Raw genomic sequence first — 14,518 nt, 5'->3', positions numbered from 1 at the left:
TTTGAGCATAATAGACTGAAGGCCATAACCTACAACATAATCATCACAGTCGTATCCCCGAGTAAACTTCTTTCTAAATCCTTGACATTTCCCTGGAGTGGAGACATCTTTAAAAGAACGACTAGTTTTTTTTTTATTTCTTTGGAAAATTAAAAAAATACAGAAATTTCTTTAAGGTATCAAAAACTAAATCCTTGGAAGAATGTCTTATAAAGTTCTTGAAAAATCACAAAATAAACTGAAGAGATCGTTGGAGTAATATGTGAAAGATATCCACGGTAAATCGAGCATTAATACTTGTCGTGTTGTCAAGGGACTCCGACAAGTCTTAGAATTATCTTTAGAGAAATGTCTGTTCAAATGAGGAACTAAAATTTCATGACGTGGTTCATGGTGTTTTTTTATATTCATAATCGTCTCATCTCTATTTTGTTTTTATTTTTTATTTTTTTTTTTCATGTGAAAGGTATCTTAAATTCTTATTTCTAAGACTATCAAACGCTAGCAAACCCGATATTATATTGAAAAAAAAAAAAAAAAAAAAAAACAGTACAAAATGCCCTCTAAAGAAATTGGGTGTATCGCTAATGTCCATGATTTCGAATCCCATTTTAGGGGTTCTATGTAAATTTGAGTATTTTTTGTTTAAGTGATTTGAAACACTTAAAAACTTTGAAACACACCAAAAACTTATTTATTTTTAGTCATGTAAAATGAACTATTCATCAATCATTTATGTTTTTGGAGAATTTCCAGAATGTGGATTTTTTAAATCTGGAAAAACCTGGAAATCTCAGGGAATTTCATTTCTGTAAATGAGTAGACACCCTGCTTCAGTATACATGCAAAAATAGTCAACATGCAACGAAAGCTCTCAGTTAATAACAGTAAAAGTGCTCATAAGAACACTGCGCTGGAGAGCAGGCTCTGTCCCAGTTGGAAAGTACCGCCACAGCGAAGAAGAGTGTCCGAAGAAAGTTTAGCTAAAATTGTACGTTTAAATATTCTATTTGGCTTCAAAAAATAACATGCAACAAATTATGCGGCAGTATAAGCACGCTCTTCATGCTAACTGTTTCAATACGCCACCCCATTAGGCGCTCTCTGGGTACGCCCATGGTCGCCGACCATATTCGTTCCCTGGATCGAGTAATCGAGCGCGATAATAATAAATAAAGCAATTTATGCAATTGAGTGCGCTGCAAGTGTCGGGACGCAACAGGAAGTCCCAGTTTCTTTCGACGGGATTCAAGGCCATCACTGCAGTCAGGAATCTCTTTCACACACAATCGATTGTGATATATGGACCACCTGAATTAACGCTCATTTTATATAAATCCAGGCCAAACACGGGGATATCCCACCATGATCATACGTGACAACGTGTCCGAGCGATTCAAATAAAAAAACTAGTGAAATTCCACGGTTATTGATGGTAAAGTGAACAACGCGTGAATGTGTTAATTCCCCTTGAGTGAGTGAACAACAACAGAGTTCAGTATAGACGACGCTTCGCGACGCGACGGACGCGGTACGAATACAGCGTCAGCGTAGATTTGGTTCGAAGCGAAGTTAGTTTTTGTTTTGGGTTCGATCGTTTATACGGTTTGCTGAAATCTGTTGAGTCTGAGTCATTCAATCTTCATTGTCGACGGGGTTTCGGTGTGGAGCGCCCGGTTCCCGTTGGTGCGTTTGCTGATTTCGCATTCGGAACCCACCGCGAAGAATGCTGAAGAAGGAAAAACCGATGCTGAGTGTAGCGGCGATCATCCAGGCTCAGGGACGGTGGGATCGAACACTACCTCTGGCAGGATTGGCAGGTACATTGATGATCGTTTGGGGAATGTAAATAGGTTCATTATTATCATATTCCATTAAGAGGAATATAACCATCATCGTTTTACAAATATTCAAAACCAGTTTTTTTTTCTCAAAACCGAAGCAATGTTCAAGAAAATCTATCATTGTATTGCACTTGCTATCTGAAATACGATGAAAGATTTGCATAAGGATTGATTGAAATTTGGACGAAAAAACTGGTTTTTAATTTTTGATGATTGCTGATGATTGAATGATGGATTCTTGAGCCTTAAAAACTCAGATTTATTATCATTTGCTTTAGTTAGATTTTGAGCAAATAGTATTAAATCAATTCTTCCAGGGATTCAAAGCTAACCAATTATTCTTAATATGCTTAAGAAACACTTCAATAATTCCCAAATTAAATAATTACTGACAACTAAAACAACACTAAGCTCTCAGTAAATTAGAAGATTAATTTGAAAATACTTTATTTGGTTCTCTTTCCAGGTATGCATCCCACAAACATTGATAAATTGTTCATATATCAAGGCAGATTCACTGGTAAGCGTATTTTGGCAAACTGTTGAAATGTAAAAGAACACCTCGTGTACCACTTGCATAAGGTTCAAGGTCAACTCATCCAACACAAGCTAGGCCTCTCCCGGCAGGCATTTCCACCCCCTTAACTTGCTCCAATTTTCAGCTGCACTGTTACTGCTCTGCCAAGCACAGCTCTGCAGCCGACGGCTGCAGTTACATTGTACCTTCTTCTTGACTGCAGCCCCACACCAACCATGCACAACAACAGCATTCCATCGGAGAAAAGGAAAAGAAGCCGCGAGATGGGGGCGGCTCCTTGTCGGCTCGTGGTACTAATAATGATGTAGAATAAAAAAAACTACTGGCAAACATCGCTACAACGTCTCGCTGCAACGAAACGGTATTGTTCATGAAGAAAAGTGAAATCACAACAATGAAGGAAATGCATTGTTGTTTTGCTTTGGATGAGGTACGTCATCTGCTGAATGCTGTAGTAGCTACTGATAAAAACACCTGCAAGGGGTGTTTATCTGTAGCGTGGGCACAGCGCACGAATGCTGATGATAACTCGAAAAAGCTTGAGCTGGTCATGGATAGCAGCAGACCGACTCAGCCTACCTTTGTCGCTTCAGTTATGCTGACAGAACACCCTCTCTTATCAGACTGAGTGCAGTCCAAAAAGCATGTTATATCACTGGCTTAAATTATTTCTCTCGTGCTCTTTGAGGAGTAGATGCTCCATAACGATCCAGAAGGATAAAATGGTTTGAAGTGGAAATTTTTGATTTTTAATAAAAAAAATTTCATGACATTTTTGCAATGTTTGAGAGCTAATTATAACTTGATGAAGCTAGGGCATAACAGAGCCAAAATCTTTTTTTTTTTCATTATTTACATTTTAAAATATGTATTTATTTTAAAAACTCTGTTAGTTGGGGGAAGTTTCAAGGTTAGGGAATACATTGAAACAACAGGAAAGGAAAGGATTTTTCGGGATTTCTTAAGCTACTAGGTCTACTAAGCTGATGAAGCTTGATGGGAAAGGATGTCCAGATCTGTAACGAAAGTAAACAGAAGCGGTTTGTGGGAGACACGACAATTTGTAGGGGAAAATACATATGTTTTATCATGAATAAATTCTATTTAAAGCTGAAATGCGATATCTTCTCCACCGAAGCTTTCTCATTAGTAGGCAAACTGTACACATGTAGGGAATAAAAGTTAAGACTAAGCTGTACAAACCATTGCGCTTCAGTAAATACAGTTGCACCAGAGGTTCGTCTGGATTGTGTGGTTGATTTAGAAGTTATATGGTAGAAACAATAATTGAAAGTGAGAGTTTAGGCATATGTCATGCAATGGCTAAAAAAAAACACATGAATCTTTGAATTATATTTACTGATATAACTTTATTGAGAAATGAGATATTTCTCGAAATATAAGAGATGATGCTGCTTGAAATCTTGGAGAACATAAAGTATTCAATATATTAAATATAATTAAAGTGTATATTTTAATGGAAGGTCTCCAGTAAAGCCTATATTTTAATAAAAATGATCTTTAAATTCAAGTTATTCCAAGGGGTGCTTAGAGATATTTTCCTAGAACTTGCTTCAGAAAAAAAAAATCATTTTAAAGAATTTGCTGTATTTTATTCAGGAATTCAATCCTGAGAGAAATAAGAGAATCTCTCACTTATCGCCCTCTGCAACAATCATGTTTGCAGCACGCCATGAGAGCCTGTGTATCGTATACTGCTTCAGCTCCTATTTGATTTAAGCCTCTGAACAAGCTCCAAACCCGGGCACACTATTGCTGCATACCAGTGGATGTTCGTGGATTTCTTACAGTGACTTACAGTAAAATAAAACGCCTACCGTATAACGGGATATCTTTGATGATGCGGTAACTTTGATAGTGGGGGACTCACATTCCCAGCAACACACATATTATAGTTGAGTATTATAAACTGATATATAATCAAATTTAGTCGTATATAGGTTGAAATACTTAATTATAACATGTGTGTTGCTCGGGATACTAAACGAAATATCGTTATTCCTGTTAATCAGTTAAGCAAACCGAGTGCAAATATAAAGAGTAATAAAATGACACTTCATGTCAGAGCTTTTTACGTTGGAATCGAGTACATTTGAAGCTTTATATTCGAATATTAAAAATCGATGGGATTTTAGCATTTTTGAAACCCTTACAAACAATCGATTCTACCAACATTATTTGATAAAATTATAAAGAGTTTGTCACTTATCACTGACACCTCAGTGATAGTAGAGCATGAATCCGGTATCAAATCTCTTAGCGAACATGATTTTCACAAATTGTGACCGTTTTTGTAATCGAAGTCAGAAATTTACATATAATGTAAAACGCCTAGAAGTATGCAAAGCCCTATTTGCTTTAAGTAATTCATTGGGGTTTGTTCGAAATATAGCTTTTGTTTTTGAAATAATTAATTAAAATAATTTGATTTATGCTTAAACATTGAATATCAGTCGATATATTTTCAGAAATATTATTTTATAGCAACTCATATAAGGTACCCCGGGGCAAGTGAGAATCCGGGGTAAGTGGGACATTTCGTCATAGCTCGTTTAGGAAAAAGTTTTAAAGGGGGTATTCGTCTGAAAAGTTGAAGGTATAATGATAAGGAAAGTATTTAGTATAAAAAATATTGCTATTTTTAATACCATGTGCTCCATGTAACAGTTATCAGCTCAGCACCATTTTCAACCTGAATGATAAATGTTGACACGTTTCACGTTCTGCATTGGCTCGCAAAAAAAAATTGTGCTATAAATCGAATTACCATCGGTAAGCTACAACTTTAAGCTACTTACGATAAACAGGTATTTTGTTTTTATTTCATATGAAAATTTCTATAGTCTAACTTGCCCCAAAATATTTTTATTCACGGGGTAAGTGGGACATACCGAAACAAGCACCAGAATCAAAACTTTTCCTACACGTTTCAAACATTTTCCTAAAGAGTAGCTCCAATACATTCAAACGAATGATTTTTATCAAAGAAAAATAATTTTATATTACGTAATTGTTGAATGGGGAGAAAAAATGAGCAATTTTTCTAAATATTTTTTTCTGTTTTTGTTTTTGAGATATGAATTTAAAATTGAACGAAGACATAGATAAAATTTTAAATACATCATGAGAAAGATTACTATACTATTTTTATTGAACTTTATTTGATATTTCTATCAAATCCAGTAGTTGCGGAAAAACAGTTCCATCCCATTAAGTGGTTTTCCGCCATGCATAACAGTAATAACAAATAATAATAACATATTCAAAAAGTCGTCAATTATTGAAAGTTTAAGTGCTGGATTTCGTTTGATAACTTTTAAACGATATATTTTGAACATGTTTCATATCTCTTTTCGCTTTTAGTGAGGAATTTTCAGTTAAAATTAAATGCGATGTGACATAACCATAATAACATTTAGGTTTTCTTCCTAAAACGTTACGTACTTTATGGTTGATCCCTTATGTACATCAAATATGTACTCAAAATTGAAAATCTATGATTTATCAATTCTTTTATTGCAATGGTTGACTTACTGATGTGATTTGACGCATGAAACTGGATGTGTCCCACTTGCCCCGTTTAGCGAGGTAACTGCGTATAATGGCTCATTGTCCATCTTTCTTCTAATGTTTTCACAATTCCGAATTTATTCGATCACATTCATGCACACACCAGCAAATATGTTGCCACATTGTGACCGTGTTGTTGGATTTGCAAAATATTGACATTTTTAAATTATTTTGAACAATCTGTTTGAACTAACGTTTTTTATGTCCCACTTGCCCCGGGGTACCTTAGACTTATAATAGTGTTTGTCATGCAAATTTGAACTTAAAAACACTTTTGTAGGTGAGCTTATCTTCAAATTCTGTTATTTCATGAACAAAATCTAAATATAATCGTTCTCTTTTCATATTCTTCAATCAAGTCCCAACTAAACAGTAGTTTAGTTGTTGATTTTCATGTGTTTACATACCCATTATTAAAGTTACCCCAAAACCGAAAATAAACTTTCAATTATTTGAAAAATAATCGGTCCACTGAAAATTAATCGTTATGCAGTCTTTCAACTGCAATCGTACCAGTACTTGTTCTAAAAATGTGAAATAAAAATCTTTCAAACTGAATGCAATTTTCTAAGAATTTCTTCCTAAAAGCTATCAAAGTTACACCGTTTTACGGTACCTCCAATGGTAAACAAGCGAGAAAAATTGATTCTATCATTGTTCTACCTCTGGGGCCCTCGTTCGCTGCTGTTATTTATCAAACTTGTTACCACTTGCGTTGCATTGCCGGTCATGGACCGCTACAGATGCGATGTTTTTCTTCGCTTGCTTTGATCGTGCTTCAAAATTAAATAAGGATGAATTCTGCAATCCCTAATTTTAAACTAAACCTCTAAAAAGTTTCTATTTTCAATAGGAGATCTCTTTCTCCTTATTCTGCTTGCTGTACTACAAACTCCAAAGTAGTCTCAAGACGCGACTGTTCGACTGATTCTTCAAGAATTTCTACTCAGATCCTTCGATGAAAAGCTTCATTATTCATCGTAGTGATTTCTTCAGAGGTATTATCAAGAATATTTTTAGGTGCTGCTATTTGAATCTGTAAAAATTCTTCTAGAGATTTCTTTACCAAAACTCCCAAAAATTCTTCTAGCACTCCAAAGCTACTACCTACTTTGAAAGTTTTTCCACAGACTATCAGCATTTTTAAGAAAAACACCGAAACGAATTTCTCATGTATCTTTGATAAGATCTCCTAGAGAACCAACAAGAGAATTCGGTTGAAGGATTACTGAATCCTCCAGATATTTTTTCATTAATCGACTAATCCTATCCTACGTCTTTTCGTCCACGGTTACTCCCAGAAATTGCTCAAAAACTACCTCGAGAGGTTATAACTTTTTCAAGAATTTCTCGAAAAATTTAGCCTGTGATTCATCATTAAATTCCTGTAGTTTTTTTAGGGAATTCTCCAGCTTTTCATCAAAGGATTACTTCTGCAGTTCTTCCCAAAACATACTCAAAGAATGTCTCATAAAAATCCCCATGGAATCTAGACATTTCTAGAGGGGGTGACCCATTTCGTATAAAGACGTGTCGCATAAGGACGTTTCGCATAAGGACGTTTCGCAAACGGACTTATCATGCCAAACGTCCGTATGTGAAACGTCTGTATGCGTAATGTCCCACGCTCTTTCTAGAGAAATGAATGGTTGAATTGTTGAAGATACACTCCCGTGCAAAAGTTTGGGTTCACCCCCTCAAAAACATACAAAAGTGTTCTGTCCATATCTCTGTGATTACACGTCCAATTAAAACTTTTTAAGCCGCATTCGAAAGGCAAAGAGTTATTCTTACTTCGTATGTATTGTTCCAAAAACATTTTTTTGAATTGTGTATACTAAATTTCTACCTAAAGTTGTTACATTTTTCAAAAAACACACTGAAAAATCATATCTTATTTCCTCAGCATTGGGTCGACCAAAATTTTGAATTGGAGTATCATTAGAATCGTTATCTTGTATTCTTCGACGAGACGCCTCGAAATTTCGGCGGTCAGGTCATCGTGCAAAAGTTTGGGTTCACCCCTCAGTATGATGCAAATCGTGCAAAAGTTTGGGTTCATCAGAGCCGCACGCACATAATTTTTGACAATATCTCTGCCATTTTTCAACCGATTTTAAAAGTTTAAAGCTTTTTTGAGCGCAAATAATGGCGCGTACATGATTGGTTTGAGATTTCACAGATTTAAGTAAGTTCCCAACCCAAACCCAAACTTTTGCTCGATTTGCATCATACTGAGGGGTGAACCCAAACTTTTGCACGATGACTTGACTGACTGTTTTATTGATTTTGAATACTTTTCAGATTTTTCCCCAAAAATTTCATGAGTGCTTTTCAAAGAATATAAGATTACGATTCTAATGACACCTTATTTTAAAATTTTGGTCGATCTAATGCTGAGGAAATTAGATATGTTTTTTCAGTGTGTTTTTTGAAAAATGTCACAACTTCAAGTACAAATTTAGTATACAAAGATCAAAGAATGTTATTGGAAAAATACATACGAAGTAAGAATAACTCTTTGCCTTTCGAATGCGGCTTAAAGAGTTTGAATTGGACGTGTAATCACAGAGATATGGATTGATCACTTTTGCATGTTTTTTAGGGGGTGAACCCAAACTTATGCACGGGAGTGTATATTCTGAACGAAAAACTTGAAGGAAGTCCTAGGGATATCGATAGATGAATTACTGGATGAATGACAAGATGATTTGCTGTAATTTTTGAACGAATTTTTGGATAGAAACTGATGAAATCTAGGATGTATTTTTATTGTTAACCTTAGAAATAATCCAGGTTCTTGAAGGTACAGTCGACTCTCCACAACTCGATATTCAAGGGACCATCGACTTAAAGAATTATCGATATGTGGATTATAAAAAACATCTTAAGTCAGAGGAACAAATTTCCGTATTTCCAATACCTTATGATCTCTTCTGTAAGAAAACAATAATATTTTATTGTGGTATTTTAAAAACATTAATTTAAATGCTAAATTTTGTGGCAATCAACATTTGGATTTTCATGTTTTTCAACTTTCATTATAACTTGCAAGTAATTATTCGCTTTAATTTTGTTAAACAAATGGACGTACTTTCTATTCGAGCTTCAATATTTATTTGTAACATTATGATGCTGATTTAATTTTAACAAAGATCAGAAAAGGTTTGTGCCTCTGTGTAAAAGATATGCATACTAAATTAGCCTAACTTTCTTCCAAATTATTGTTAAACAAATCCATAGATCTGTATTATTAATCTTCTGATATCATTTTTAAATAAAAAATAAAAAATGATAGTTTGCTTAACAAGTTTGTTTTAATCTAACATCACTATAAGTTAATAGTAAATACTAGTAAGTTAAGTGCAAAAATGTGTATTGAATCATCCAAAAGCATTTCAACCCACTAATAGGTTGACATAACATGCACAGCGAGGCGACAAAAAATAGTTCATGAAGGTATCCTTTGAAGGATAAAAAAATATCTAGAAAATAAATTGAAAATACTATTTACAGTCAAATAAGAATTTAAAATTATTTCAGAATTGAAATATATTAAACTTGCAGATAAAAGCGGTGAAATTTTGTCAACTTACCATCAAGTTTAAAAGTAAAAAAAAACCTTCATCCTTCCTTTTTAAAGACTAATAAAAACCTAGAGATTCTTACGGATATATAATCAGAAAACTAATGGATACGAAATTACTCGATAAGGATATCATCTGATAGGCCTACCCTTACTTGTGGACGACATCCAAATGAAGTTCAATTTGCGTTGGAATTGCTTTCTACAACATAATTCGGACTCTTATGGACCCGTACACAATTTTTATAATTTTAACACCCCAAATTACATGAAACACATAGATGCTTAATATTGTGGAGCATCTTTATGCCATATGTTTTTCCTAATACAAGAAAAATCAGCGCAGGAGTTACACGATGTGTTGGTTTGGCACAGACGAGCTCGATTTGATGGAAATCGTACCTAATTTTGTTTAAGCGTGTACATCACATTTTCTTGTAATTTGAATTTGTGAAATAAGTGATAGAATTCTTCGATAAATGATCAAATACGTAAAAAAATTCTAAAATTCTTTGTGAAAACTTTTCCTTGAAATTTGTAGGAATATTTCTGTACGCTGAATTTTAAGAGTTACTGGATGTCTTCTTACATAACGTCTAAACGTTATTCATGTTAACTTGTCCTTTTTTCTTCAACATATATCCGTTAGACAAAAATAATGAAAATTGAGGGTCGAAAAAATTTAGGTAGCTTTGATTGAAAAATAACATTTAACAGAAGGTATGTTAAAATTTCCGTTTCATTTGATCGCCATCAGGGCAGTGACCGTTCACTAAAAATTACCTAAACGCTATATCAACACAATTTGCGATACAAAATGTGAACACTGTGTTACTCGCCATAGCCACGCCAATTTCAATTGCAGCATTCATCCAGTATACAGCTGATGCTATTTTTATCCTTCGGAAAGCGCTTCTGCTGCAGTCAAAGCAATCAAATGACGCCTGCCTGTACTTCGAGGATGTCCTGCACCGCCGTAGGGTGGGGTTTTTTCATAGCTCCAACTTCACTTCTTCCATTTATTAACGTAACAAACAACCTTCCAACTAGTTGCGTCAGTTACCCCAACGCAGGACACGCGATTGGGAATGGGGGAACCTTGCAAGAGTCCTTGAGAACATCAACAAGGAGAGCAACTCAATCGAGAAAAAATTGACTAAGGTCATGAAGGTTGTTTGGGATCGATAAAAAAGTATGTATGTACTACTGCTGGTGCGCCTGCATCTATGTGAATTGTACGAACTAGCGAAAATACATATTGGGGGAAGAGAGCAAGTGCAGCTTCGAAGCGAAGCGAGAAAGCATTTGCTCCAATACACACGCGCAGAGAAAGCATTTCTCTGGCTGCAGATCTGGACGAGGATACAACGTGGTGCAGCACGGTGGGGTTACTCTATATACTCCCGGTTTGGTACCACTTTCAGTGGAGAATTTTTCGGGTATAGAGACCGAAAGCGTAAATTTGATGAATAGAAGATATTTACTATGAAGGGGGATTTGGCGCATGCTTTCCTTATCACCGTCGAATCAGTGGTTGAGAAGATGAGAAAGAAAGCGGAGAAGGATGGGGTTGTTGTCAGTCATGATTGTCATCACTTTGTATTTCTGCAGAAGCATTAATATGATATCATTGTTGTATCAGTCAGCTAAGAAGGACTTCAGAAGACTTCAGAATTATGCAAGGTTCGTGGAAAAGTTACAGCACTCTCATGTCTATGAAACCACATAAAATGTACCCACTTTGTCACCCTTCTTGCTTAGATATGCTGCTTCTGGAATGTATTGGTTACACAAATAACAGCAGGACTGATAGCGAATGGATGTCAATAAAATAAAAACTATGGAGACCTAGGACGTTCACAACTTTTTTGCAAATTTAAACAGTTCATCCTAGTTCCATGATAATTCCTCTAATATCTTTATCCATGATTTCTCTAAGAAAGTCAGTAAGTTTGTACACGAATTCATCCATTTGCTTTTCTTTGCATTTTCCTAGATTTCCTTCAAGATTTTTGGTTCCGCATTTCTTTGAGATGTCATTCCGGCATTCCTCGAAGGATAACTTCTTTTGGCTTCCTTCGAGAATTTTCCATAAATTTTCCAATGAACTCTGCAAGTAACTTATTATTATATTATATTATTAACTTCGAGGCCATTCTGAAAACTGTAAAGGAAATTGTTCAGAAATAATTGGTTCTCATAAAAAAGTAACACCAAAGGGACTGAAAGTAATTTCTGGTAGAATTACTGAGGAGCCCCGGAATTGTCTTGTCAACTGTCAATTGAAAATTGAAACTTCCCTAAAAAAGGAACCATCTAGGAAACATGAAAACAAAAATAAACCTAATAGAAATCAGGAGATAGGACTTCGATTGCTAATGGAATCTGATCAGACATTTCTTTAAGAATCTTTCTAAGACATTAATGTGTGTATGTATGTATGTATGTATGTATTTCATCTGAAATTGGTTCATGTGTTTGCTAAAAGCTTTCATAACTCCGAAGATTTCTTCAGAAATTGATACAGTGATTTATACGGCTTCCTGAGGAGAATGAAATAGGTAGTCAACTATCCACAACTCGATATTCTACAACTCCGTGGATTTTTCGATCCCTTCATAATTCCACACACTGTACTCTCCAAAAGTCGATATTTCCATAACTCAAGATATACACTAGTGTTACGTGAGAGGAAAATGTCCTCCTTTCTCGCGTAACAATTCTAAAGGGCCAATGATCAAATTGTAAACAAATCGGGTTTTGATACCATTCCACATTGGTCCCAAAGCCATATCTAGGAAGACAAAAATGATTGCTCCTAATCCGTCAATTTTAGATATATGGTGTCTTCGGCAAAGTTTCTCCATATTTTTCAGACATTTTTTTCAGAGATGTGAATATTGCGGATATTGAAAGTTCTACGATAGTTTTTCATTTATCATGGATACATTGTTGAACTTCTCCGCTATGCAACATATCCCCCCAAAACCCACTCGATTAATAGCCACCGCGTATCGAATTCGCATATTTGCACATTCGCAGATTACCTCGAACAAAAAGCGACCGACCGACCTGACGATGCAGGTTTGGAACGTCATTTCAAACAATTTCTACTTTGTTATTCTAAACATGCCACAACAGCGCACCGTATCGGCAGCAACCAGAAAGGCAAAAAAACGCCGATTAGCAATTTAAATTGCCACCAAATTTTCGTTGTTACCTTGAACTATATCCAGCGAATGAATAAAATAGCATCGCAAAAAGATATCCAATCGAATAGATTACTACTGTTCATCAGTAAGAGTGATAGTGTTGTTGTGATGGCTACAGATCAGCATTTGTAGCGGAAGCAATACAATGTCCAAATTCTCCATTATGAATGCAAATTTATCTTCCGAATGGCGTGATTCCGATTTGTTTTCGATCTCATCGAATGAAAGATGGCACTGAACTGAGGACAATCACACCGTTGCGTTCTATTGTCCAGCTCAAAACAGACGAAACAAACCAGGCACAACAATTATATCGGCAAATTAAATCAGCTTTTAATGACACTAATGACATACACTGGACTTAATTGAATTAATTCCCGCAGGTGATTGCGATAGGGGACGGAGTCGACTGGGAGAATTTGAAGTCGGTTCTATGTCGTTTTTCAGAATTAATTAATAAAATAGCTCGGTAAAACTGTCTTCATAAACCTGAATCTTCCGGACTATCGATTGTTTTGGTTATGGAAATTTGTTTTTATCTTAAAAATTGCAACTATCGAAAAAAAAAACATTTTATGTAGCTAGACCTATCCTAAATATGCTTTGAGGTGTATATAGGGTGCAGAGCTACTTGGGCACTTCCATGATTCACTTTGGCATGGGGGGTTTTTCTCGGCCGAATCATCTGAAACTTTGCAATAAGAAGCACTTCAATACGACGCATATTGTGGCCAAATATGAGCTCAGTGGCTTTCAAAAAACCCCACTGCCGAAGTGCCCAGAATAGGATCCGGCTCCCTATTAGTTTTGTGAATATTTTAAAACCGTTTTTGGGGCAATAGTTCGAAATAGCTGTAGCTGTACTTATTGTCTTTCAATTTGACAAAATTTGCCTGATCGTACGGAAAAAGTTATCAAAATTTAAAGTTTTGCATCAGTTTTGCGAAAAGCTGCTATTTTTAAATATGCAGTAAACTTTTCAATAACTTACTATGGTTCTCTAACTCGATATCGAGATAGAGAGTATCGAGTAAGGGAGACTTGACTGTATTAAAAATTTACCCTATTTTTGGCAAATTGTGTCTTTAAAATTAAGTGTGTGTGTTTTTTTTGTGCAAACATAGCTGTATGGATGGTATAATTTATTCCTGTCACAAAAATTTTAATATTTTGTGTTTTATTCGACGAATTTTTGCACCGCACTTGTTTTGAAATTTTGCCCCCAGTTTATTTAGGACAATCAATTTTAGAACTGCTATAACTAAAAATGAATACATTTTTTGACATAAGTTAGATCAGCAAAATCTTTACCAATAAGTTGAAGGTTCTTTGTGTATTTTACTCTATTAGACTCTTAATTCTGTTTATCATAAGTCAATTTGAGGTTTGAAAAATTGTTTGTTGGCCTGTTTTCGACAGTTTACTAACCCAGATCTCAACAATGAAATTTGACACAATCCAAACAAAAATCGTATATCCAGTAAAACTTTTTACTCAATAAGGATGTATGTGGATATCATGGATTATCTTCAAATTTAATCACGTTAATAATATGCGAGTACATATGCATTTATTGCTCCTCAGCCAGCTTGATTGAGACGAGCAGATGCATACAGCACTCTGTTGCAGCCGATTACCGTTCGTAATTTACACTTCCCACCCTGCAGCCGCTCGGTAACAAACAGCAGCTTGAAACATTGACTTCAAATGCAGCGTAGCAATGTTGCCTCCTAGCATCAGTACCGTC

The 14,518-nt window shown here is 35.3% G+C and overlaps 1 protein-coding gene across 2 annotated transcripts in view; it reads left to right on the top strand.

Annotated features, from left to right (window-relative positions):
* LOC5576337 (protein ultraspiracle) overlaps window positions 1-14,518 on the top strand; it is a 130,567-nt gene that overhangs the window by 82,440 nt on the left and 33,609 nt on the right. The window contains exon 2 of one of the 2 annotated variants that reach the window (XM_001656028.3): window positions 1,343-1,820. The exons of the other annotated variant lie outside the window; for it this stretch is intronic. Within the exon in view, the coding sequence (XP_001656078.2) occupies window positions 1,727-1,820 (94 nt within the window). The 5' untranslated portion in view covers window positions 1,343-1,726. The remainder of the gene's footprint in view (window positions 1-1,342; window positions 1,821-14,518) is intronic. 2 annotated transcript variants of the gene reach the window in all.

The sequence above is a fragment of the Aedes aegypti genome, chromosome 3 (genome assembly GCF_002204515.2).
Source record: "Aedes aegypti strain LVP_AGWG chromosome 3, AaegL5.0 Primary Assembly, whole genome shotgun sequence".
NCBI classification, from domain to species: domain Eukaryota; kingdom Metazoa; phylum Arthropoda; class Insecta; order Diptera; family Culicidae; genus Aedes; species Aedes aegypti.
The sequence above is the reverse complement of the archived record's forward strand: the minus strand, read 5'-3'. Positions and strand labels throughout refer to the sequence as shown.